This window comes from Gorilla gorilla, chromosome 4 (assembly GCF_029281585.2).
Source record: "Gorilla gorilla gorilla isolate KB3781 chromosome 4, NHGRI_mGorGor1-v2.1_pri, whole genome shotgun sequence".
NCBI classification, from domain to species: Eukaryota; Metazoa; Chordata; class Mammalia; order Primates; family Hominidae; genus Gorilla; species Gorilla gorilla.
The window spans coordinates 142761766-142789548 of NC_073228.2; the positions used below are offsets into that span (position 1 = coordinate 142761766).

The 27783-nt window shown below is 40.8% G+C and overlaps 1 protein-coding gene across 6 annotated transcripts in view; it reads left to right on the forward strand.

The window, feature by feature from the left end:
- CTNNA1 (catenin alpha 1) overlaps positions 1–27783 on the forward strand; it is a 176918-nt gene that overhangs the window by 117780 nt on the left and 31355 nt on the right. For 4 of the 6 annotated variants that reach the window (XM_031010998.3, XM_055389134.2, XM_063705911.1 and 1 more), the window contains 2 exons: positions 10425–10505; positions 11704–11856. In XM_031010998.3, coding sequence (XP_030866858.2) covers positions 10425–10505; positions 11704–11856 — 234 coding nt within the window. Of the gene's footprint in view, positions 1–2; positions 133–195; positions 274–10424; positions 10506–11703; positions 11857–27783 lie in introns of those variants that run through there. The other 2 variants (XM_031011000.3, XM_019026853.4) reach the window with 2 other exon arrangements.

Genomic DNA, 27783 nt, shown 5'->3' on the forward strand with positions numbered 1-27783 from the left:
CGTTGCAGGACCCCCTGATTACAATAAAGCGAGAAAGAAGAACTCCTGACTTAAAAACATGGTATTCCTTCAGTGTAGGAAGCAGCAGTGAGGTTGTAATAAAGGCTGCATTCAAGAAGACCCATCTGAACAGTGAGTTGGGTTAGCAGAGTGATGATTTTTAATGCTTGTGAGAGCCAGTGTTAGACTGCCGATTCTGCATAGAGAGATCATCTAAATGGGCAGAAGCCTGCACAATTTATGAAGTGCTGATTTAACACCAGCCTATGCAAGGTAGTGTCGCTGCACTGGTAGTTTGGAAAGCTATTCAGTTGCCTTGTTGTCATGCTTGGTTAAAATCAAAGTATGACTATGATTTGCTTTAGATGTGTTGATAAACTAGCTAAGTGGGCTTGGCTTGTTTGTCATCAAGAGCTTAACATTATAAACGAAGAATAAAGGGGGAGGGGAAGCTTGCAAAACAAAGCATGTGGTTATTTTTTTCTTTGAGAATTTCAGGGGAACTCTAAAAAGATTTCTCTTTCTTTCTCCTATTTTATAACAATGTTTTGTCGCCATACTGATTGAAAAATAATGCTGAGTTGATCTTTAAATGTCCTCCTGGGAGGACAAGGCAGGTTGATACAGTCATTTTAATGCACATGCCCTAACAGCAAAGCAGAGATGATTTAGGACAAGTGATACCGTGTAGCTGGATTCTGACATGGCCCCTTGTATTTTACCTCAGAATCTCACCTACTCCGTAACTAAAAGCCTCCGCTGGTACTGAGGTTAGTGGTTGTGACACTGAAATAATAGAGCATTTGCACCCTAGTTCCCAGTGGCTGACTTAACTGAGCCTACTGCTGTTGTTAGAACCTGTCTTGTGAATACAAAAGGTCACTCATGCTTTGGACTGGGATTTTTGTTTTGACTTGATTTTGCTTGCCCTAACTCCAGTTTCTCCCTGTTGAATGGTGTCTTCACTTTTCAGACCTCAGTTGTGGATGTATAGCTCCATGTTTAGTGTTATATAAATGCAAAAGATGTTTCTAGATGTTATATTTTCAGGCCTGACAAAGGTAAGGCCTTTTCTACATCTTGCCTTATTGATTTGACCCAACATACCTATTTCTCCCATATCATTGGCACTTATCCTTTGTGGGTCTTGTCTCAGACCTAAGGACAGACATCTTTAAAACTATTGATGGTGTCTGTGAAACAAGAACATCGTTGGCCTTTTTGGTTCTGAGGGATTCATCCCACTGGGCAGATCTAAGAAGTAATTGTCTTGGGTAAAATTTTTCTGTTATAGTGTTGTACTGGAGTGAGAGCTGTGAGACTCCAAGGTCCCTTCCTTAGGGCTCTGTGTAAAGGTGCTATGAAAACTGCAGCAGTGCAGGTGTGTGGTTTGAGTCCTCCTAGAAGTGATCCCAAGGTAGGATTAGAAGTACAAGAGGCAAAAAGGCCTACGAAGTACAACGGGAGACAGAAGGCAGCAGGAATGCTCTGAGAGTCTTCGTACCACAGGGCAGGTCTGACACCTGTGAAGGGACAGAGGAAGCAAAGAAGATGAGATCGGCATTGTGGTTCTTAGACAAATTTTGTAGGCTGAATGGAAATTCCCAAGCCAAAGTTGCCAGTGAACAGACTCTTGAGTCCTTAGCAATGAGCCTGCACTAGTACGTCCTCTTTGTTCCTTCTTGCTGGTTAAAGAAGGGAAGGAAACAAGTCCTGTTTTAGACCCGGGGAATGCTACTCCCCCTCTGACCTTAATCCTTTCTACAGTCTCTCTCAATAGGCTAGAACTTCTTAACCTGGTTCCATAAACTGTCTTGTGAAATTTTTTTGCTTGTTCATTTTTCTGTGGATAAGGTTGAGTCCGATTCCTACAGGGTCTCTCACCCTAGGTTTCAGAGCTGCTGTTCTACAGGAACTTGCCCCCAAAAGTTCTAAGGACAGTAGTCTCATAGAAGTGGTCTCTTAAATTTCTTAAATGAAAATAAGCCCTTGGGATGTTGTAAATGCCCTTATTGAAGTCAGCTACCTTCTGATGAAAAAAACCCTTTGCCACGCAGGAGAAGCTGGATTAAACTCTTCTCTCAAGTAACTACTTTATTTCCTTGGGGAGAAAAGCATTTTAGTCAGTTGGATTAGAGCCACCACGATTAGGAATGAGTTGTGTGTTAACATGCAGAAGGAAAAGCATCTCCGTGCCCTTAAACTCTTGGTTTTTAGTCTGCTTGGCCTACCTCTTAAATACTGATAAATGGAGACTACTTAAATTATATTATCTCAGTACTATTATAACAGATTTGTGGGCAAGGAAAATTGCCCAGAGAAGCATCAGTGCAATCAAGAGTAATTATTTTTTGAAGGCCTCTGAGGAAGTGGGCACTAATGCTTGCAGTATCATGGTGCCCAGAGAGCACAGCCCCTTCCAGGTCACCAGCCATCTTTCTCACCTGCCCACTCTTTGGGTTCAAGAGGTTCAGGCTGTGGAACCAAAGAAGACATGGAGTTTGCCTTAAAATTGGTAGAGTGCAGAGTTCCCATTGATGGAATTTTGTATCATTTTTTGGTCTTTATCTTTCTTTAGCTAAAAGGGCTACATATCTATTTTTCTAAACTTTCTCTTGGTTTTGCTGTAGAGCAGCTTTTTTCCGCAAACATACGCCTTTGACTTAAAGTGACAATACTACTTCTGGAAGATACTGTCCATATGATCTGTTTCAATTTTCATTGCTTTAGATGTTCATGATAAGGCAAAGGAGAAGTAAAATCTAACCTGTCTCCTCTCTGTAAATGGTTTTAAGCAAATTAAGTGAGTCGAGTGGCAGGGCTTAGATGGCTGTAGTTGTCTGCATTCCTCCACATGAGAGTTTGCTTTTCATATGTATTGCTGATTAGGGAGAGTTATTCCCCTACTTGGAAAAGCAAATGTACAGATATATTCATGAAATTTCCTGTTCTTCTGTGGGAGGGAGGGTAGAGAGGGAGCTTTATATTTGCTTTATGCTAAAAAGGCAAATGTTTCTTTCATCATACCCAGCTCCAAAAATTGTGTATGCCCTGGCACCAAAGTGTTGCCCAGAGGTGTTTTGGAGGAGCATGTTAAAATAAACCTTGTTGCTGGCAGTCTCAATCCCTGCTTTTAAAAAAATGATAGCTGGCCAGGCACAGCGGTAGCCTGTAATCCCAGCACTTTGGGAGGCCGAAGTGGGTGGAGCACGAGGTCAGGAGTTCAAGACCAGCCTGGCCAAGGTGGTGAAATCCCGTCTCTACCGAACATACAAAAATCAGCTGGGCACGGTGACAGGAGCCTGTAATCCTAGCTACTCAGGAAGCGGAGGCAGGAGAATCGCTTGAACCAGGTGGCAGCCTGGGTGACAGAGTGAGACTCCGTCTTTTAAAAAAAAAAAAAAAAAAAAGCCATTTTTAGGGTGGAGGTCCTAGATGTTGTGTGTCTTATGTCCTCTGCTAAGAACCTTTTAAGGTGTTAACTGGCAACCACATACTTAGGCTTATGTCGTAGCCAGACTTGTATTAGAGTAAGTGGGTTTTACTAGCTTGTCTTTTTTTGAAAGAGAAGGGAATCTTTCGATAGTAGAGTGTCTACATTAGACTACCAGAATCTCCATTTCTGCCTGGATCCTCGTCTCCATCCCTTCCTTCTGTTGATTTTATTTTGTTGTTGTGTTTTTTTTGTTTTTTGTTTTTTTTTAAAGACAGTGTCTTCACTCTTTCACCCAGGCTGGAGTGCAGAGGCACGATCATAGCTCACTGTAACCTTGAACTCCTGGTTCAAGTGATCCTCCAGAGTAGCTAGGACTACAAGCACATGCCACCATACCCAGCTAATTAAAAAAATTTTTTTCGTGGAGACAGGTTCTCACTATGTTGCCTAGGCTGGTCTCGAACTCTTGGCTTCAAGAGATCCTCTCACCTTGGCCTCCCAAAGTTTCTGGGATTACAGGTGTCAACCACCATGCCAGCTGATTTTGATTTTTAAAGTCCTTTTGTTATCTTGTTAGTAAACACAACTGAGAAAGCAGTAGAAGGGGATTCTGATTACACTAACAATGGTAAGCAGTGTTTCTTTGGATGCACCTTACACATTTTGGGACATATCCTTCTAGTTTTGGATACATGTGCACTCCGGCAGTTGTTGCTGTTGGGGAAGTTTCAGGGTCAGAATCATGTGACGACCTGCTTCCCTTGTATTTTGTGCCCAGGGCTAGATAGTTCAGCAAGAAATCTTGGAGCAATGTGTCTAAGTTGGGCACTAGGTTATGGAAGATCTTCCATAGAAGTTTGGACAGATGAACGTTTATACTATTAAGATGTTTTATTTCTCCTATTATAGACATCAAAACAAAAATAACAGAATCTATCTTGAAGTTTTTGTGTTTGTTCGTTTGTTTTTGAGACAAGGTCTCACTGTGTTGCCCAGGTTGGAGTGCAGTGGCATAACCTCCCAGGCTCCATTGATCTCCCTCCTTAGCCTCCCAGATAGCTGGGACTACAGGTGCGTACCACCATGCCTGGCTAATTTTTTGTAGAGATGGGGTTTCATCATGTTGCGCTAGGCTGGTCTTGAACTCCTGGGCTCAAGCCGTCCTCCCACCTCAGCCTCCCTAATCATTGAGATTACAGGCATGAGCCACCATGCCCAGACCATCTTGAAGTATTGATTAAAGCACAGGCTGAAATGTTTATGGCAACCTCCCCCCTGCCCCTTTGAAAACTCTTCTTCTGCTAGTGGCTTCATTGTGTTCATGTTTCCCCTCTCCTCTCTGTGTAGCATGCGTCATCTTTTATTCTGAAATACATAGCCAAGTTTGGGGTTGTCCTTCCTTTCTCCTCTCTACATTTCTGAGTAGCTTTTGATGCAGATGTTATTTCCTCTTACCTACATAGATGGCCCAAGGGGCTATACAAAGCTGTTTGCACAGGATAGAATTAAGAGGTAAGATACCCGTTCATACTTACTTGAAGAATCGTTCAATTTTAGTGGACTCTCTGACCCAGTTGTCTAAATTTAAGGGGTTAGTTTGGATGTTTGTTGGCTATATGCTAGCACTTAAGGTTGATGAAGCTTGGAAACCATCATCTGAGAACCCTCTTAATAGGTTCTGGGCTGGAGGGGCAGTGACAAGTGATATGGCAAGGAAAAAAAAAACACATTGAATATGTGATGTTGTTAATGCAAAGAAAATTCATAAAAATTTGGCCCAAAGAGAACAAGATCATTTCTTACTCTGTACGGTTTATAGCAGCATGTCAGCATTCCGTCTGCAGTTGAGATGTTGATTCCTCCTTGTATTGCACATTGCTGAAAGGGGCTTCCTGAGGCTGGAGAGAGCAGTGAGGTAAGACTGTCCTCCTTGAGAGCTCGTCTTTATGCTTGTTGCGTTTGTCTGTGTATGTCTGCAGTGTCTGTTCTGCTCTTTGTAATTTAAGAAGAGGGCATTCTTTGAAAAGAATTTGGGAATACAGGACTATATAATCATTGTATTCTAAGATTGATCTACTGTTGAGCTTTGCATAAAGCACTCCCAGCAACTCTTGTTACATGTTCAGCTTAGGCAGAGCCCACCAGCCATTTGTGGGCCAGGTAGAACAACCAAGGTCAAATTGCTTCTCCTGTTATTCATTAAATGTATGTTGTACGACACTGTGTTGCCCAGCCCACAGCAAGCCTTTTAGCCCTACTCATGAAGACATGTATTGACTCCCTAAAAGCTGCTAGTTTCCCTTAGTTTTCAAACATTTTTCTTGATAATTCTCTTTAAAGTTCTCTTTCCTCTCAGAAACCTTCTTGGTTGTGAGCAACAGCTTGTTTATCACTTCCTTTCTCAAGATCTTCATCTCTTGCTTTATTGAAGGTCCCTACTGTATGGATGACAGCCCCAGTTCTCTTTTTTATTGTCTTGGGTAGAAGAAGCTTCAATGCTGATTCTTATTTGGTCTTGTAAAATGCCATAATTCATTGTTTGTTGTTGTTGTTGAATTTTCTAATGGCTGAGGAGGTATTTTATCTAACTAGATCTTCCTGTTAAACTAATCAGACCTGTTTGTTACCTTTTTAAACAGTCCTTAAATGTTAAGGGTTAAAACACTGTATTTCACCCTCCTCTACCCACCTCAGGCTTACTCTAGATTAAAATGAGGATAGAAAGCAGAGGTTTATTTGAAGTCTTATATTCTGACTAGTGACAAGGAAGCAGAGACTGATGACTTGCCACACAGATTACACATGAAGTCCTATATCTTTTAAATGTGTCTCTAATTGGTTATTGGTTTCTCATTTCATTCATGTCCAATGGGAGACAGACAAGTCAACAGGTAATTATCCTAAGGTATGATTTGAGAAGGTCTTTGAGAGGAAACATGAGATGGTGTGGTAGCATTCTGTGGGGACACTGAACTTGAACTTAGGGCTGAGGTTGGCTAGCGGAAGCTTCCACAAGGAAGTAGTTTCTCATCTGAACGATGGGTAGGAGTTGGAAGGAGGGGAGAAGAGTATTTTATGTAGGTGAGAGAGAGCACGGCATGTCTGAAAAACAAAAATGTATGTGGGTGGGTCAGCGTGGAAGATGGCAGAGTGACCATAGGTTCATTAAAGCAGTAGGAATGACCAGGTTCCATAGGGAGAATGTGTAGAAGAAGGAGAAAAGAAAGCCTTTGTTTAGCGGAAGAGATTATGTGGATCTTTCAATGTAGAGCACTTTTTATCTAAGAAGTATGGTGGGATGATATTTGTTTCGTGCAGTCAGGTTCAGTAGCTTTTTTGTAGGTTCACCTGCAAACCTTTGGCTTTTCATTTAGGGACTAAAATGTGCCTTGAGATGCCACCAGCAATGCCAGGAACATATTTCATCCCTTCCAAACTGACAAGGGTTGGAGTAAAAAGTTTCCTCACTACTTCCAGTAATAGTTATACGCTACAGGGTTGCTTTTCCTAAGGTTATGTTTGAGTAACTTAATTTTTGTTCAGTTAATGCTAGAAATAAAAAATCATAACTTTAGTCTCAAAAGAAGTAGAATCTTGTTTTTGTTTGTTTGTTTTTTGAGACGGAGTCTCGCTTTGTCACCCAGGCTGGAGTGCAATGGCACAATCTCGGCTCACTGCAACCTCTGCCTCCCGGGTTCAAGGGATTCTCTTGTCTCAGCCTCCCGAGTAGCTGGGATTACAGGCACATGCCACTACGCCTGGCTAATTTTTGTGATTTTGTAATTTTAGTAGAGACAGGATTTCACCATATTGGTCAGGCTGAAACCAGAGGTTTCAGCTTTGAGGCTAAAGGTCTCAAACTCCTGACCTCAGGCTGTCCACCCGCCTCAGCCTCCCAAAGTGCTAGGATTACAGGCATGAGCCACCGCGCCCGGCAGAATCATGTTTTAAAATGAGCAAGCTTTATACTTTCCTCGAGCTCAGTGTTAAGGTTGTGAGTGTGTCTGTGTGTACTCATCTCTATTACATTTTAAATGATTGGTACCCTAAACTTGCTATTTGGACTGTATTTTTCTAAAATGATACTGCGATTTTAAAATAGTCTGTCTAGTATAACTTAAAGGGCTTAGTAAATAACTGCTCCTAAACTGCCCCCCTTCTGATTAATGAAGCATAAACCTCTATTTCCTGTAATAACAAGAAAGACAAATTGATTTTTTGGGTAGTTTGACAAAGACAGAATTAACAGATTCATGGTGTGGGTTGCATTGCATCTTAAAGTGAATTTTGCTGTGTGACTGTAATTCTTTCAAAAGTCAGGTTCAAGGATTTGGTTTTACATAACTTGAACAGTAAATCTTTTTACTCAAATTGAGAAAATTCCTGGGCATTTCAGGTTGTAGGGGATTGGGCTTTCATGAAGTCTACATGCCCAACCTTTGGGTTTCAGATTCTAAGTGTTTTCTAGAACAAATGATCTATTAGAAACACCAGAAAAATATGGCTAGGAACAATGGCAAACTTTACAGGGTTTATTTAGAGAAATTTTCTTGACGTGAGTGCTTGAGTATCTTAAGGAATATGCTGAGACTTTCCTGATTAAAGCATTAATTATGAAGTCAGTTTGATTGTGATTCAGTTTTAGCTACCTTTGTCTTAGATCCTGGTATTTTGAGCTTTAAGATTGCCAGTAAATAATTGCACATCTCAAGCTGACTAGTGTCAACAAGAAAGAGTCAAACTCTGTAGAATGTTTGAAGAAATAAATATTCTAGGGCCCAATATGAGTGGCCAAGGCCCAAGGCACAGTCTCAAGAACATATTCCCAAGGTGGTTGGGTCATACTTTGATTTTATACATTTTAGGGGGACAGAATTTATAGGTAGACATCAATCAACACATGTAAGGTGTACATTGGTTTGGTCCTGAAAGCCTGGACAGTTTGAAAGGGTTGGTGGGGGGCTTCCAGGTCATAGGTGGATTCAAAGATTTCCTGATGGCAGTTAGTTGAAAGGATTAAGCTCTCCCTGAAGAGCTAAAGTCGGCAGAAAGAAATGTTTGTAGTTAAGATAAATGGAGGCGGGAAGCCAAGTTTCTTGTTATGTAGATGAAGCCTCCAGGTAGTAGGCTTCAGATATTAGATGGCAAATCAGATCCTAAAAGGTGCCAGATTCTTAGTTAAATTTCTCCTAAATCAGGAAAAAACCTAGAAAGGGAAGGAGATACTCTACAGAATGTAGATTTTCCCCAAAAGTGACCAATTTGCAGGGCCATTTCAAAATATTAATATTTCAGATAAATACATTTTGGGGTAAAATAGTTGGATTTCTTTCAGGGCCTGCTATCTGTCATGTGATGTTATACTAGAGTCCATTTGGAATTTGGTATCTTATTGCTACAAATAATCTGCTTTGTCAGTCTTAGGTCTCTGTTTTAATGTTAGTGCTGGACAGTTGTGCCTGAATTCCAAAGGGAGGAGAGTATAATGAGGCACATCCAACTCCCTCCTTCCCATGATGGCCTAAACTAGTTTTTCAAGTTTACTTTGGAATGCCCTGGCTGAGAAGGGGGTCCATTCAGTTGGTTGGTTGACATTCATGACCCTGAATAAATCAGTTTATTCCTGCAGGTAGAAATCTTCCTATTTGAATGAGTTTTTGTTGAGACCTCTCCTCCCCATCAGTATTAATGGAATATTTAATTTGATTGGCAGTACAAGAGTGCTAGGGGGAAAGGCTTAAGGAATGAGACCATAACCAGATTTGATAGTGATCATATCAATTTTACTTATATTTCAACTCTTACTATTCCCTGTTGTCTCCTTTCTGCCCTTTGCTAAATAACCTATATCCCTCAATATTTCTAACAGTCCATAGAGAGATAGGTGGCATTTTCCACAATTGACAGGTAAGGGATAAGAGATAAAGTGAATAACAAATGTACATTAAAGGCACTTAGTAAAAGGATCTCCCCATTCCTAACCATTCATCTGCTCTACTGGCTTGTGTACTAAGAGCATACCCATACCAAAATGTCTTGAGGGCATCCAAAGGGAGAACATTGGGCTAAATTCCTTCATTCGTTTGTATCTCTCCTGTTATTTGCTGACATGTTTTTCAGAAAGAACCGTATTTGTTTTGCGAAAACAAGCTTTTAATATACTTTATATATACTTTATAGTTTAACCTACATGATGTAGGCATTTCCAGGGACACAACAATCTCCACCTGGGATTTAAAAAAAGATTTTTGTTCCTTTTCTTTCAACTGCTATCTATTTTATTCCATTTGATTCTGCTTAGAATGTTACCCTGGCAAATCTCGACTCAGCACCTTGACCTCTGAAGAAATGCTGTTTTACATACCACTTCAAGAGTGACTAGCGGGTTCTTTTCTGTGCAATATAACTGCATTAAAGCTTAGTCTAGGATTTTTTTAAAGTGACCAAAGTAATCCTACAAAGCATTATGATTTGAGCTGCATAATAAACATTATTAGCTCTGACCTATCAGGTACATCTTAGTTTTTAAATTTGTTGTTTCACATTGTTTCAGTGCCAGGTCCCATTTTTCACATCTTGACATTCTTCAGATCTCAGAGTTCATCAAAATCAGGTGTACCCTGTTCTTGCTGCAGTTCTAGGAGAGCTGCTTCATTAATAAAATTGGTGTATGCTGAACCTTGAGTTAAAATATAAATTTAATTTTTAAAAGCCAAACTTTAAGCAAAGCTCTGTGTCTCTTGGCTTCTCTTATTTTGGCCAAACTCCCTCAATTCCAGTCATCAGATAATGTGGAGCCCAAGAATTGTAAGGTTGGGTTTTTATGAATAAAGCCACATAACACCCCTCTGCTCCCCAGTATTTTCCAACTTTGAGTTTAAGAAGTTGTACTGTTTTTTCAATGTTGACATGAGCACAAATGGCTATAGGCTATCATTAGGTTTCTTTGTAAATGAATAAAATGCTCATCTCTTTTCCTTTTATCCAGGCTGGACGTAAAGAAAGAAGTGATGCACTCAATTCTGCAATAGATAAAATGACCAAGAAGACCAGGGACTTGCGTAGACAGGTAATCTGGATGAAAGTGCTGATTGTTTTTCTAAGTTCTCAATTTTGTAGTTTTGATTAAAATCCTAATAAGCACTGGCCTTATTTTTTTTATTGAGAGAAAGGATGGATTTTCACAAGAAAGTGCCTATCTTTGTTTTGTTGCTAATATACTTCTTAATGGCTAATCAAATTTCATGAAGACATGGGATAATGCAGTCTCACTGTGTTGGACTGAATAAGTTAGCTCTAGTGTGAAAGGCATGTACAGGTAGGAAAATAAATTTAAAATGACTTGGAGACCTGTGAAAATAATCCTGAAGGATCTTGTTGTATTGGCTATGTACAACAGAGACAGAAATTTCAGTTATTTATTTGACTTGCCCTATACTCATTACACACTTGCAGTTCCCTTAGATCCATGGTGAAATGTTTCCAGTTCCAAATATGGTAGGTATAGAGATATTTGAGGTGCTGAATTTTCTGAGTTAGTAAATACAGAGTAGAGAAATCGAACCTTTTAATGATAAATGACCCCATTAACATTTGGAGTCAAATTGAGTTTTAGTCTTTAACGAAGTTAGGGTTGATTTTATAAAGCAATGTATTAAGACTTAAGAAGTTGTAATACAGACAATTTTTAAGAGGTAATGGACAGATATTTTATTGCTTATGTCTGATATAAAACAAAATTAAAGATAAAATATATCTTTATTCAATTTCCTTTTGGTGAAGCAGTATCAGAAATGGTTATAAAGAGAACCTTAAGTTTTAAGGTTCATAGTGTGTGAATCCTTTCAGATAAACCAGATAACTCTTTTTTCTCTCTTCTCTTTTTATTTAGCCAATTAGGCTAATTATATATATTCCAAGGCTATGTGCCAGTTCAACCCAGAGCTGCTTTCAGTTCAGCTTTTGTATTATTTAAGTTGTAAGCCTTAGTTTTGTAATTCCCAAGATAAAAGGATATTGTCTTAAGAACTGAGATTCTGCTGCTGAAATGCTGTAACTGTAGTAATGTAAACCATTGTCTCCATGATCATATGTTTCCTGTGTTGCAGATTATGTAACTGCATGGCTTACATGAGGGGTCCTCATGTAAGTGCAGCAAGTCTACCATAATTACTTCATTAGATTTAAGTGTACAAGAGAATAAAAAGCAATCTATGTAATACCTTTTTGGTAGAAATAAAATCAAATTTTTACAATTTAATCATTAGCTCCGCAAAGCTGTCATGGACCACGTTTCAGATTCTTTCCTGGAAACCAATGTTCCACTTTTGGTATTGATTGAAGCTGCAAAGAATGGAAATGAGAAAGAAGTTAAGGAATATGCCCAAGTTTTCCGTGAACATGCCAACAAATTGATTGAGGTAAGTGAATTAGCAGTTTCATTGACTTGTAGGCAACTTGGTGAAGTGTGGTGAGTTTTAATCACATTATTTAATCAGTTAAAATTTGTAAGGGCTCACTTAACATACAACATGTTTGAGATGATAGTCTTTCATTATCACTTAACATCTAAGGAAAACTACCATTTTGGTCACTTTACATTAACTATGTACGTTATTAAATACTAACAGTTCCTATCCTAGAAGCCTAACATCTCCACTTAATGCAAATAAAGATAAATCATGACATGAGTAGACTCAAAAGATAGGATAGAAAGCAACAATGCCTAAGAGCCAGAGCTCAGGAACCACACTGCTTGTGCTTGCATCCTGACAAGTTAACCTAACCTTCCTCAATTGCCATTTCTTGTCTGTAAAATTAGGACACTGATAATATCTATCTTGGGATTATTTTGAGGACCTAAAGAGATGATGTATGTCAAATGCTTAGCTTTATGCCTGAGACATAGACTCAGACCAGTCTTGTTTTAAAAGCAGAGAAACTGAGCCCTGACATGGGGCTAATTAGTTACATTTGCTTGGTAGAAATCTGTATGTTAGTAGTTGGTTTGTAGGGTGGCAAGAAGAAAGAGTGAATCGCGACTTATTTTGCAGGTAAGTTAGGCTTACTTCTCCTTTTGCTAACTGAAATTATGTTACTTAATTTATTCGTTATTGCTGTATTTTGGAAATGGGACGCAAAATAAGCATATATTCAAGTTATTTGATTTTTTAATCTTAATGCAGAACATCTAATACTTGGTAAAGATATTCCATATACCATATGGTAAGCTGGTCATTGTGTAAAAACAGCAAATGGGACCTTATGTAAAATGTGTGTCTCGTACTTTTGAATTTATAGTGATATTAGGCCACGTTTTGTTTTGTTTTTATTTGTTTGTTTTGAAACTGAGTCTTGCTCTGTCGCCCAGGCTGGAGTGCAGTGGGGCAGTCTCAGCTGACTGCAATCTCTGCCTCCTGGGTTCAAGCAATTCTCCTGCCTCAGCCTCCTGAGTAGCTGGAATTACAGGCACCCGCCACCATGCCTGGCTAATTTTTTTGTATTTTTTTTTTTAGTAGAGACGGGGCTGGTCTCAAAACTCCTGACCTCAAGTGATCTACCCGCCTTGGCCTCCCAAAGTGCTAGGATTATAGGCGTGAGCCACTGCGCCTGGCTAGGCCATGTTAATACCATAAAAATTTTCCAAGGAAGACACCAGTAATCACATCGTGCATTACTAATTTTACATCATTTTCTTTGAACATTAAGTGTTATTCTGACCTGAATTCATTATTTACAGAATACATAGGTCAGTCTGCTATTTAAGTTAATGATTCTGGCATTTGAAACTAAAATTAGAAGACTTTGATTTTGTGTCTCCATTAAGCATAATCTTGTTCACAATAGTCACATGACAGCATGAGGTATAACTTCCAGATACACAAAGATTGTGCTCAGGAAGCCAGTCTCTTGTAAGTAGCATACATATTAGAAAGTTCTTCCACATGGTAGGAAGCAAGGATGCTGCCAGCCCAAGGCCTTGGGTACCAGTGTGGTGAAGGGCTGAGTGTGGCAACTGAAGAGAGGGCAGTCCTTGTCTGTATTGGAGCATCCTTTATTAGGGCCAGCTGCATTATCCTCTGCCTCTCCAGCCTAAGAGAGCTGACATTTGCTGAGCACCTACTGTGTATCAGCTATGTGCAAGTACAGTGTACTTCCCACAACATTTCTCAGGTAAGGAAACAGGTTTACAGAGGTTAAGTAAGTTGCCTAAGTTCACCTGGCTTACATCCCTCCAATAATGAGCACTGTGCACTCAAGCTCACTGGCTTAGTGGACAGCCTAACACCCCACTGAAGCATTGAGTGGGCCAGGAAGTATTGGAGACCTTGCTCCAGGAGCTTTTTCCAAGCTTATATATTTTATTGTATTTCATTTAATTCTGAACACTACTAACCAAGGCCCCCCCACCCCCACCACAGAATTGAGAGTTTGGTGTTCCCCATCACAGCTCAGTTCTGACCCCTTTCTAACCTCTCTTCTCTCCACACCCCCACACGTTAACTATGCATTAAATGACACATGGCTTTTCATTGCTTGAGACATAACCATAGGCTTTGTAGTCCCATTCTGCAAACAGTTAAATTACATTTACGGTAATAGAGACACTAGGATGTATAATTGCATATGTCCATGAAAAGGAAATAAATTTTTAAAGTGTTGTAGAAGCCTCAAATTCCTGACTTATGGCCGAATTTTATTCTTCAGTGACAAGGCTTCTCCTCCCCTACCACTTTTGTATTATAATGAAACACTTTGAACTAGTCAGTGACTTGTTTTAAGCAAAGGTAAAATATTTCATTGTGAGTGTTAATTTCTTGACTGCTTCATTTCTTCTTGTTCTAACTGGATTAAATGTCTACAGGCCAACTTTGGTTTTAAGGGCCATTTGCCATTTTCCCTGGGGTGTAAGGGAAGTGAGAGTGCTATATGAAAGTTGGGCAGGGTTGATGGTGATAAGCCTCTGGCAAGAGAGGAGAGGTTCAGACATTGCAGCCACTGAGAAGTCTGCCAGATGTGTTTGGGTTGAGTGCTCCTCCTAAAATACTGCAATACAGTTCTGATGCTAATCACCAGAAGTTAGTGCAGACCCCACAGGTTAAGGGCATGGTCCCCAATAAGATTGCCTTCACTTCACATGTCAGCTGCAAGTTCTGGGGTCCCCAGGCCACCTGTACTTCTGACCAGCCAGGTACAAATCTGAGGGGTTCCTATGACCCACCTCAGGTTTCGGTAGTTCACTAGAACAACTCATAGAATATTTTATTATAAAGGATACTAATCAGGACCAGCCAAATGAGGAGACACATAGGATGGAGTCTGGGAAGGTCTCAAATACAGAGATTCTATGCCTCTTCCAATGAAATCAAGGTTCATCATCCTCTTGTCACGTTGATGTTTCACCAACCAGAAGCTCCACTGAGTTTCAGTGTTCAGAGTTTTTATTGGGGTTTCATTACGGAGGCATGATGATCCAATAATGATATAGTTGAACTCAATCTCCAGTCCCCTTCCCTGAAAGCCCCAGTCCTCTAATCACATGGTTGGCCCCATATCCTGAGGAATCTCCTTAGCATAAACTATCAGGGCTTGCCATGCATGAATAACATTCTTCCATTACTACTGAAATTCCAAAGATTCAGAGGTTTCCTCACAGGAATCCAGGACAAAGACCAGACCAGAGAAATTATATAATACCTCCCCATCTTAAAGGTATGTGGAATGCATGATTTTTAGGTAGCTTGACTACACAGGCCAGCTTAGCATGCTGCAGAGTCATAAACACCACCTGGAAGAGGTAAGGCAGGGCAGGTTTGTTTCTGCAGCTTTTTGTCGATCCTTTTTATTGTCGTTAACCCAGTGATTTACCACTTGTCTTATTGGGTGCTATTTGCTTTGAGCTTTCCTTTTCCCTGGAGATTCTCTTTTCTGAGTCAAGTTTTTTCTTCTCCGCAGGGAATCTGATCCCATCTCTTCACACCAGAGTGAGTGGTCCTTTCTCATAGAATCATAGGTTCTTAGTCTGGTGTGTGAATCCCTTTCACTTGTAATCTTTATTGTCATGTAGTCTTTCTTGGATCCTTCAGCAGTGGGAAACTCTCCCTCCAGAGACAGCATATTTAACTGGTATGGTAGATTCTCTGGCTGTTAGGGGAGGGGAGTCACAACCTCCTCTTTTTTTGGAACCTCTCCTGTCCATGTGCTTGCTGATTACACACATGTGAATTAGAAGTACTTTGAACATAAGATAAATGGCCGGGCACGGTGGCCCATGCCTGTAATCCTAACATTTTGGGAGGCGGAGGTGGGCAGATCACTTGAGGTCAGGAGTTCGAGACCAGCCTGGCTACATGGTGAAACCCCATCTCTACCAAAAATACAAAAATTAGCCGGGCATGGTGGCGGGCGCCTGTAATCCCAGCTACTTGGGAGGCAAGGTAGGAGAATTGCTTGAACCCAGGAGGTGGAGGTTGCAGTCAACCGAGGTTGTGTCACTGCACTCCAGCTTGGGTGACAGAGCGAGACGCCGTCTCAAAAAATAAATAAAATAACAACAACCACAAAAACAAAAAACCATAAGATACATATGTGAAAGGAAAATAAATCTTGGGACCCCCAAATCACTAAGCTAAAGGGAAAAGTCAATCTGGGAACTGCTTAAGGCAAACCTGCCTCCCATTCTTTGCAAAGTCATTTCTCTGCTGCGGGGATAAATGCATATCTGATTGATTGCTTCCTTTGGAAAGGGAATCAGAAACTCAAAAGAATGCAACTGTTTGTCTCTTATCTACCTATGACCTGGAAGCCCCTTCCCCCCTTCGAGTTGTCCAGCCTTTTAGACAGAACCAGTGTACATCTTACATATATGGATTGATGTCTCATGATTCCCTAAAATGTATAAAACCAAGCTGTGCCCCAAGCACCTTGGGCGCAGGACTTCCTGAGGCTGTGTTACAGGCGTGTCCTTAACCTTGGCAAAGTAAATTTTCTAAATTGACTGAGACTTATCTCAGATATTTTGGGTTAACACATACTTACATATTTTCAAGATGTGGTATAGAAAAAGAATATAAAATATGGAAAAAGAATATAAAATAGCTTAGTTGTTTTTTTTTTTTGGAGACAGAGTCTTGCTCTGTCGCCCAGGCTGGAGTGCAGTGACATGATCTTGGCTCACTGCAACCTCTGCCTCCCGATTTCAAGCGATTCTCTGCCTCAGCCTCTCAAGTTGCTAGGATTACAGGTGCCTGCCGTCACGCCTGGCCATTTTTGTATTTTTAGAAGAGATGGAGTTTCAGCACGTTGGCCAGGCTAGTCTTGAACTCCCAATCTCGATCAAGTGATTCGCCCGCCTCGGCCTCCCAGAGTGCTGGGATTACAGGTGTGAGCCACTGTGCCCGGCCCAGTAATAATTTTTTATATTGCTTGTATGTTGAAATAATTTTTGGTACCTTTTTGCTTTTTTAATGTGCCTACTAAAAAATTTAAAAATTCAGGCTGAGTGCGGTGGATCATGCCTGTAATCCCAGCACTTTGGGAGGCTGAGGCAGGCAGATCCCCTGAGGTCAGGAGTTCGAGACCAGCCTGGCCAACATGGTGAAACTCTGTCTCTACTAAGAATACAAAAATAGCCAGGTGAGGTGGCAGGTGCCTGTAATCCCAGCTACTCGGGAGGCTGAGGCAGGAGAATCACTTGAACCCGGGAGGCGGAGGTTGCAGTAAGCAGAGATCGCGCCGCTGCTCTCTAGTCTGGGCAATAGAGATAGACTCTGTCTCAAAATAAATAAATAAATAAATAAAAATAAATTAAAAATTCTTCAGTGGCTCTTGTACTTTTGTTGATCTAGATGATTTCCCTGAGCCTTTTCGAGGGTCATTTTTGTCCCAGCTCTCCTCTGAATGCCCTTCACTCAAGGCCAGCCCTTACGGAACACCTGTTCCGGGGTCTGGGGATGAGGGTAGAGCAGTGGAGGCTGTCATCATTCCGGAAGGAGACTGCCCAGTGTATCCCAGGATGCCTTCAGCCTTTTGGGCAGCAGCCTCACTTTGTGATGCCCATTGAGCTCACAGTTGGTCAGCATCCCTAGGCTTTCCATACATAGGTGCTGCTGCTCAGTGTCATCATGTTCGTTCCTATCAGCGTGGATGTGGGTGGGTGTTTGGCTCTATGTATGGCTTTGAAACTCACCTAGTATAACCTTATATTCCATCTCATGTTCTGTCCTATCAGGATTCCTGCTGCATTGTTCTACATATTATTGGCTGCCCCCTTCCATTTGTGTCCTTTCTTTAAAATAAAATATATTTTCTCCTTTTATCCAACCTGATGTTTTATTTTTATTTTATTTATTATTTTTTCTTATTTAATTATTTTTTAAAATTTATTTACTTATTTTTGAGATGGAGTCTCTCTCTGTCACCCAGGCTGGAGTGCAGTGGCACAATCTCGGCTCACTGCAACCTCCACCTCCCAGATTCAAGTGATTCTCCTTCCTCAGCCTCCTGATTAGCTGGGATTACAGACACGTGCCACCACGCCCACGTAATTTTTGTATTTTTAGTAGAGATGGGGTTTCACCATGTTGGTCAGGCTGGTCTCGAACTCCTGACCTCGTGATCTGCCCACCTCGGCCTTCCAAAGTGCTGAGATTACAGGCGTGAGCCACCGCGCCTGGTCTGTTTATTTTTTTTGAGACAGAGTCTTGTTCTGTCACTTAGGCTGGAGTGCATTGGCATGATCTCTGCTCACTGCAGCCTTCGCCTCCCAAGTAGCTGGGATTACAGGCACCCACCACCCTGGCTGGCTAATTTTTGTAGTTTTTAGTAGAGATGGGGTTTTGCCATGTTGGCCAGGCTGGTCTCGAACTCCTGACCTCAGGTGATCCACCCGCCTCAGCCTCCCAAAGTGCTAGGATTACAGGTGTGAGCCACCATGCCTGGCCTCTGATGTTTAAAAAATGTTGCCTAAGATTAGGCATAATATAGAGCCTTTACTTTTCTTTTTCTTTTTTTTTTTGAGACAAGGACTCACTTTGTCACCTAGGCTGGTGTGCAGTGACACAGTCATGGCTCACTGAAGCCTTGACCTCCCAGGCTCAGATGATCCTCCCATCTCAGCCTCCTGAGTAGCTTGGGCCACAGGTGCACCACCATGCCTCACTAATTTTTTTCATTTTTTGCAGAGATGGGGTTTTGCCATGTTGTGCAGGCTGTTCTCAAACTCAAGTGATCTTTCCACCTTGGCCTCCCAAAGTGCTGGGATTACAAGTGTGAGCCACTGCGCCTGGTCTACTTGGTTTCTGTGGCCACCTCCCTAGTCTGCACTGCCATCTCTCACTGGGCTTCTGTAGCAGCCTCCTAATTATGATTATGATTATGATTATTATTTTCTAGCACTAACCCTGTCCCTCCCCTGACCCACCCATCCTGTGGCTTCTAGGTAAGCCTGGAATAATATTCAAAAATCCAGATTCTCAACCATGGCCCCTAAGTTTCCCTGCCTACAACTGCCTTTCGTCCTGTGTCTCCCTTGCTGAATGACTTCTGCCATAGTTGACTAGTTTTCATCTTTGACCATACCTAAACATGTCACCACCTGTGCCCTCTACCCACATGTCACTTCTGTAGAGAAACTTTCCTGGAACGCTTATCCCCTCCATTGCATCCTCTAGCAGTCATTTTTTCATTCACCAGTTTTACATCCTTTGTAGTGCTTCTTACTATCTGAAACTATTGAATTTATTTTCTTATTTGTCTGGCCCCCACCCCATACTCCAAAAGAATATAAGTTATCTGAGGACATGGGCCAAGAATAGTACCTAGAATATAGTAGGTGCTCAGCAACTACTAGATGAGGGAACCTATTGGTTCTCAAAGTTAATAAACATTAGAGTTGCCCAGGTGCTCAACATTCAGATTCCTGGGCTACCACCCAGCCCCCTCCCCAAGATTCTGATTCAGTGGGCTGAAGACTATACTTTAGAAATGCAGAGCTCTACATTATGACTGATCGTCATTGTTAGTGGACTTTGTCTTATTCTGAAGTATCTGTAACATTTGCACAAAAGAGCGTTGTAATGCATCTTGCATATATACCCAGTGTGCACAAGAGGAATGAACTGGGAAAACTTGTGGGATGTGGAGATGGTGGGAAAAATTTGGAGATTTTTTTTGAAAAGGTTAACTGACATTGATTTGAGCAGTTTTTTTTGGGGGGGGGATTGGAGTGGCTAGAATGAAGCTTTCAAAAACCTGTAGCAAACTTCCTGTATTTGAGGGAGAAGAAAATTGTAACAAAATTCTTAAAATAAGTATTTATAGATTTCTTAGTATGTCCTGGTCACAGTTCTGGACATTAGGAATATAGTAGTGAATACAACAATAATCTCTACTCACATAAAGATTATCTTGTACTAAATATGTATTTTATATAATGTATATATTTTTTACAATGTAGTAGAAATTGTACTGAGGTGATACGTGCAAGTTGTCCATTTTATCAGCGTTTGAAATGGAAGTTGAACAAAAGCTGTTATTTCAGTAGCATTTTAATACATGACCAAAACAAATTTGGGGCAGATGTGTTGACTCTTGCTAACTTGGTTTTTGGAAATCTTATCTGTTGCTTTGATAGAAATACTTTTCTCCCAGACCAAATAAAATAGTATAAAAAGGTTATGCTTTAATCTGGAGTTTCACATAAAGTTGCTTCAAATATATGAATAGTTCCTGAGTAGTATTAGGGCTAACACCCACTCAGAAGTGGAAGTGTTTTATGATGCCTTGTGTGTATATCACACTATGGAAATAAGATTCGTTTCAAGAATAAAAACCACATATTGACTGTTGAGGTTTTATCGACAGAAGTAAATTCCTCTAGTCCCCCTGTGTATACACAGTGTCAGGGAGTCTGTGTGGTGCAGGCTGCCTATTGGATCTTTATTATTTTTTGAGATGTGGTTCTTGCTTTTTTGCCCACACTGGTCTCAAACTCCTGGCCTCAAGATATCCTCCCTCCTCAGCCTCCCAGGTAGCTAGGACTACAGGTGCACATCACTGTGCCCAGTTCCAGGTCCTTATTTTAATAAGAATCTTTTGTGATTTTACTTAAAAGCAAATAGCAGAATATTTGCCATGAGACCTCTCTTAACTGTTATTTTCTGAGGGTCTGGCTGGGACCTGTGACTGCCTCATACTGCACTTCTCAGTGGAATCTGGTAACTCCCTGCATGGTATTGAAGCCACTTCTCTTGTGTGAAGTGTGCATAGATGTTGTTTATCCTCAAGGCCAGTGAGTAAGGGGAGCAGGAGCCAGAGGGCCGGTATTGGTGGGCTGGATGGCTCTTCCCTTTACCATTTTCTTCTGTTCTGGAGTGTAGCATAGCACTGAGGGCATTTCTTTCATCTGTTTATAAAATAACATGGCCTTTCAAGGCCATGGTAAGGATAACACCTTTTATACTCACCCCTTTCTCCCCTATCAAGTTCATGATTTCTTTATGTTGCTCTTCAATTTAAAGTGTACTGAGGTGAAGAGTTTATTCGCTATCAGAAATATTAACCTTTTTGTCAATAATGCAGTACCCATGTGTCCTTTTTAATTGCTTCATTCCTTGCCCACCTCCTTTGGCTGTGAGCAGCTTAAACAGCTAAAGAGCATTGTTTTACCTTTTATTTTGCTCTCTTCTGAGTACATTTTCAATTTTGTGAATTGAGAGAGTGGCATAGGGAAAATGCCATTAATGAAATCCTGCCTATAAAAATGATATATTATTCATATGATATATACAACTGATTGTGTTTCATCCTTTCCCCGCTGCTACCAGTAACTTCAGTCCAAAATCCTTTCCCCTCAGCTCCAGACCTTGTATTAAAATGTGGCTGTTATTATAATGAGTTTGCTACAATAAGATTCTATTCCATGGACTACCTTGTGAATTAAGAACCAAAAAGTGAATGTAACTGGCATGCTTTTGAGCTGTTACCTATACCTCACACCGCGCCCCTCCCCCCCCCCCCCGCCCCCGCCCAACACACACAGTATTTCCCATTATCTGGAACTTCATAGGCTATGGCTTTATTGGTTTGAAATGTATATTTTAACTGCAAATTGGATGATCTGCATTATAACTTTTATTCCGTAGTATGCTGATAATATGTGGTAAAGTGGCCTTGAAAAAGGCTCTGTAAGGAGCATTTGAATTAAACACTGACCTGACGTGACTACCTGTGACATCTTGGGTATTTTCTCAGTACTGTAGGCTGATATTCTGGCAAAAAGTAAATTTTAAATGAAGCTTCAGTTTTCTCAGATTATGGAATGTTTTCATGAGAGAAGTTAGCTGTCCTTGGGGAGAATGCTGACCTTGGATTCCAGAAGAATTCTAAGCATACTAGCTTGATTTTTCTCACATATTCAAGGGTTTGTAAGTTCAGACCCTTACTTTTGTTTGAGACAAAATTGTCTTACATGTGTTCTATTTTTAACACTTTGACCAAAAATAAGCTTTTTAGGCAGAACTTAACTACCTCGTCACATTATGGGATGATCAAGCAAAGGCAGTTGGATGAACCTTGTTCTCAAGGGGCATCAGGATTCTTCTTTTCTCTTGGCTCATTGGTAGGCATGACTAAAGAAGCACTCTGCCCAACCTTTGCTCTGTTGCAGAAAAGAGATGCAGTTTGGATACAGCTTTTGATACAGTTTGGGTATTTGTCCCTGCCCAAATCTCATGTTAAATTGTAATCTCCAGGGACCTGGTGGGAGGTGTTGGATCAAGGTGTTTGGATCTGTCATAGCTGGTGCTGTCTTTGTGATAGTGAGTTCTTATGAGATCTGGTCATTTAAAAGTGTGTGGCACCTTCCTCCCCCACCCCCCGACCCCTTCTCTTGCTCTTCGTCTTACCGTGTGATATGTCTGCTCCCACCTTTGCCTTGCACCATGATTGGAAATTTCCTGAGGCCTTCTCAGAAGCAGGTGCTACTATGCTTTCTGTACAGCCTGCAGAACTGTAAGCCAATTAAACCTCTTTTCTCATAAATTACCCAATCCCAGGTATTTCTTTATAGCAATACAAGAATGGCCTAATACAGCCTTCTTGTTTCCTCATCAGTAGAGCTGATGGATTAATGTTTAGACAGTACCTTTGCTAGCTTTACTTATAAATTATTCACACACTTAGGTTGACTAGAAGTAGAGAACTTTAAAAGTGGTTCATATAATACCATGTGAATGGAAATGATTACAAGATCATCTGAGTGGTGATCTGCACCACTGCACTCCAGCCTGTGTGACAGAGTGAGACCCTGTCTTAAAAAAAAAAAAAAAAAGTTATCCTAAAGCTTTACTACGACATGTCTAAGTGTGGATTTCTTTCTATTTGCCCCATTTGGAATTTGTCTTCCCGAGTCTGAAAATGATATTTCATCCCTTCTGAAAAACATTCAGCCATTATCTCTTTCAGCATTGTCTTTCCCATCATTCTCTCTGTTCTTTCTTTGAAATTCTTGGTAGTTAAATAGTAGACTTTCTCAGTTTATCTTGCATGTCTCTTAAATTCTTTTGTGGTTTCCACATTTTCCATAAGATGAAAATATCTTGGTTTTTCTAAAGAATTTCCTCATTTTGACTTTCTAGGTTACTAATTATCTTTCCAGTAGAGTTTAAGTCAATATCACTTTAAATTTCTAGAAGTGGTAGAAATTACTACTTTTTTCTTGAACTTCTATTTTGATCCTTTTCAAATCTGCCTAATTATTTTTGAGTGTCTTTTTCCTTATCTGTACTCTTCTGTTAACATAAATATATTTTTTAAATTGCATTTTCGATCATTTGAGTATATGCGTTATTATGGATCTGATTACACAGGTGGTGGTTTTGCTTATTCTTGCCCAGGACGGCTCATTTCCTTGTATACTTTTGTTTTTGTTTTCTTAATTTGTGAGTTCACATTCCTGGAGTTTTATTGTGGGAATTCTTTGAGGCCTGTGTTTAGCTTACCTTCCATGAGGTGAAATTTTCATTTATATTTGCTTCTGCCACCTGCTTAGAGGTACTACTAATACATAACCTCTTAAATGTAAAAGTTTTCTGAACCATATACATAACATAATTTCTATACCTAAACCTCTGCCAGCTTTTGATTAGAATTTGGAGTGGGGTATAGGGGCTTTTTCTTCTTTTCCTCCCTGAGCGAATGCTTAGATTGAGAAATACCCTACTCTTTCCATGGTGACTTTCTTGATCACTCTTAGGGTTGATCACTTACTAGGGTTGTTGCCTTTTGCCTGTTCCAGCTCTGTGCAGTCTCTGATCTGAGTCATCTACCTTGAGAGGACCCTGGCCTTGGCCCTTAATAAAACCCAAGTTCTCATCATGAAATGGTACCTCCCTGCAAAACCCCCCCACCACCAACCAGAGGAAACACTGTTTTGGCTGATTGCTTACTTCTCTGAAGTTCTCCTTTCTCTTTTCTAGCCTCTGAGAATTTCTCTTAATTTTTCACCTGCTTAGCTCTGCATTAAAAATTGAAAAAGCATTATTAAAGCATAATCTATATACCATAAAATTAACCATTTTAAGCGTACAATTCAGATTTTGGTAAGTTTACAGAACTGTGCACCCATCACCACAATCTAGTTGTAGAATTTTTCTATTATCCATGCATACTTCATTTTTCAGTATTGTAAGATACCTTGTTTCTCCTAATAAGATCACCAACACCTTTCCCTGGAAATTGGAAAGGTAGGGGCTTATCATCATTTCCCCTGTGGGTTTGGAAGTAGTTGTTAAAAACTTATTGAGTGCCTCTGAAATGTTATGACCTGCATTTGGGACTTTTGCTTTATGTACGACAAGTTTGTAAAAGTTGAGTTTTTGATTTTATTGTTATTTTTTACTTTTAGACATTCAGATCATTTTAAAGAAGAAAACTCGGGTGCTAGCTTGGCCCAGGGGCACAGGGGAAGAGATGTATGTTTTGAGCTCTGTTCCTTTGGGCTGCTGCTGCGTTGGTGGGTCATTATTTAGACTTAAAAGCTCCCTGTCCCACATCTCTTCTCACTTGCTTACTCCTACAACAGGTATAAACTGTTATGAGAGTTGGTCATTAATTTATTATCAAGAACAAAAAGAAATCTTATCTTGTCTTCCTACAAACATTCCAGGATAAGAGGAACTCAGCCAAATAGGAAGCCAGGAGCAGTTAAGGAAGTGGGAAACAACTTGTGTTTGACTTCAGTAAATCATAAATCTATGTATAATAGAGAAAAATAGTCATTATGGTTACAGAAGGAGCAGGATTGAAATAAAGTCATAATGGGATTTTTTCCTAAATGAAACTTCATTTAACAAATTTTATGTAAGTAAAGATCATCCATCGTGGAGTAAAGGTAGAGCCTTCCAAAAAGACTGAAAAAGTTGTCTGTCATGTACAGATGTCTAATCTGTTGATCTGACACAGGGGGGCTGTGAGTCATTTCCTCAACAGTTCAGATTTGAGCTTGGGTTTTCCTGAAACCAGCAAAACCCAAGGCCGATTGTTTAAATGTTTTCTGAAACCTGCTCTTCCGCAAGGTCCAAACTTCCACACAGTAGGCACAGATGGTACAAAAGAGGGCTGCCTGATCTCAAACTAGTGGTTGTGGTGTCAGTCTTAGCCTACCTCTTCGAATAGTGGGAATCAGAGACATTTTAGTTGTTAATACAAGTAACTGTGGTAGGAAAGATAATAATTTATTCTCCTAACAAATCCAGAGATACTTCTCACTGTTCTACAAAGTCTTGGCTCTGCTGGGTTCTCTGTGGAAGTTAACTGCTCCAAGTGTTTTTCTTTTCTCTTCTCTTCCGCTCCCCTCCCCTCCCCTCTTCTCTTCTCTCTTTTTTGAGAGAGTCTCGCTCTGTTGTCTAGGCTGGAGTGCAGTGGCGCCATCTCAGCTCACTTCAACCTCCACCTCCTGGGTTCAAGCAATTCTCATGCCTCAGCCTCCCAAGCAGCTGGGATTACAGGGGCGTGCCACCACGCTGGGCCAATTTTTGTATTTTTAGTAGAGGTGAGGTTTCACTATGTGGCCAGGGGTGGGTCTCCCAACTCCTGGCCTCAAGCAGTCCGCCCACCTCGGCCTCCCAAAGTGCTGGTATTACAAGCATGAGCCACCACACCCGGCCTCTTTCTTTTTTTGGGACATGGTCTTGCAGTCATGGCTTGCTGCAGCCTCGACCTTCTGGGCTCAAGCTATTCTCCCAACTCAGCCTTCCAATGAGCAGGGACTCTAGGTACGTGCCACCACACCCAGCCAATGAAAAATTTTTTAATGTATAGAGATGGGGTCTTGCTGTGTAGCCCAGGCTGGTCACAAACTCCTAGCCTCAAGTGATCCTCTTGCCTTTGACTGGGAGCCACTGCACCCAGCTCAGAGTGTTTCTCATTCTAACCTCAGGTTCTTCTTTAGTCTCATTGTTAATAGTTACGTCATTCTAGAGCCCCAGATTTTCCACAGAAAGAGGCATTTAGGAAGCTCCTCTCCTCGCCCTCTCCTTTCACTGTAGTCAGGCCTGACACTAGTATGTGAGGTTAGCCTCTCAGAGAGCTATGGTCATGATGTTGCATTTGCACATTTGTCATTGTTAGAAGTGAGTAGCCCTGTCCCTGGGGGGTGAATTGAAGCTCATTCATCTGGAGAAGACTGTTAGTGACAGGCACTCCTTCCTCCTCCCAGGCCTCCTGAAATAGGCAGTGTGCTCTTGTAGAACATTACTGCTTCAAACAGTACACCAGAAATATTTTAAAGTAATGTTTTAAAATAAAGAACAAGTCTTCCATAACCTTTGTTTTGTTAGTGTTTGTAATCATGAAACAGAAAAGATGGTTTAACAGCCATTTCAGCCTTAGCCACACACTACCCTCATGTGTCTGATGTAGAGAGTACTTACGTAATCTTTTGCTTCTTTTTAAAAAATCTTTTGCTTCTTAATTTAAATATTTTTCTGAGTTTTAAGGATTCATAAGATTGAGAATATAGATTGAAATAAGATTGTGCTAGTAGTGACTGTCCTGGATCCAACATTCGAGTGGCCTCCTAAATGATTGGAATAGGCAGGGTGCTGGGCACCTCACCAAGGATCTTTGTTTTTTGTTTTTGAGACGGGGTCTCGCTCTGTTGCCCAGGCTGGAGTGCAGTGGCACGATCTCGGCTCACTGCAAGCTCCGCCTCTCAGGTTCACGCCATTCTCCTGCCTCAGCCTCCCGAGTAGCTGGGACTACAGGCGCCTGCCACCATGCCCGGCTAATTTTTTTGTATTTTAGTAGAGACGGGGTTTCACCGTGTCAGCCAGGATGGTCTCGATCTCCTGACCTCATGATCCGCCCGCCTCGGCCTCCCAAAGTGCTGGGATTACAGGCGTGAGCCACCGTGCCCGGCACACCAGCGATCTTTGTTAGTCACAAAATGCTAATTTTTTCAGTGATCATCATCAGATTTTATGTTTGTTGTTCAAAATGTTGTCTTAAGGCAGTGAAGCAATAGAAGTTGTAGATTACTCTTCATGAACACATGTAATTCAAGCTTTCTCCTTCAATGAATATTTGTTTCCTTTTTTTTTAAGTCTTACATTTTACAAAATTTATCTTAGGTCATATTTTGCAGTGATTTTTTAAGCAAACAAATAGAAATCCCCAGTCATCTCTGTAGATTTATCATCCTGAAAAGAAATGTCTCTCTGCTTGGTCCAGATGACAGAGAAGGTGGAACTGTAAGCGTCAGGGAGTATAAGTGTTGCTTCTTTATGTGACTTTGAAGGACTCATAAACATCAGAGATCTGACTTTCCAGTTCCTTTACATTTTTATGTTTAAATTGCACATTAACTTCTTTTGTTTCTCCTTGTGTTTGGGCATTGCAGGATTCTGATAGTTAGCAGTCTTATAGAAAGCTGATAATCCTTAACTGTAGCACTACAAACAACTGCCGTAATAGTGTATAATTTTTCTGATGTGTTTATGTGCTTAAGTTGGGCGGAGGAGTGAAAATCAAAGGTTATTGCCATTGCCCTTGTTTACTCTAGCATTTAAATTCCCAGAAAGTGCCTCTGATATTCAACTGCCTACGCCTTTATCATTCATAACTCAGTTTGCAACTGGGGTAAATATGTGTCTCAGTACCGTGTATTCAATTGGGCCCAGATATTGCTAATGGAATTGGCAAGCGTGTTCATTTAGAAATATGGATAAGTGATCACAGCCTTAGCAGTCACTACACAGTAACATTCCAGAGCTTCAGCAAAGGAAGTATGACACAACCTGGAAAGATTGTTCCTGGCCACGTGAGCTGTATCATTGAGATGGCTGGAC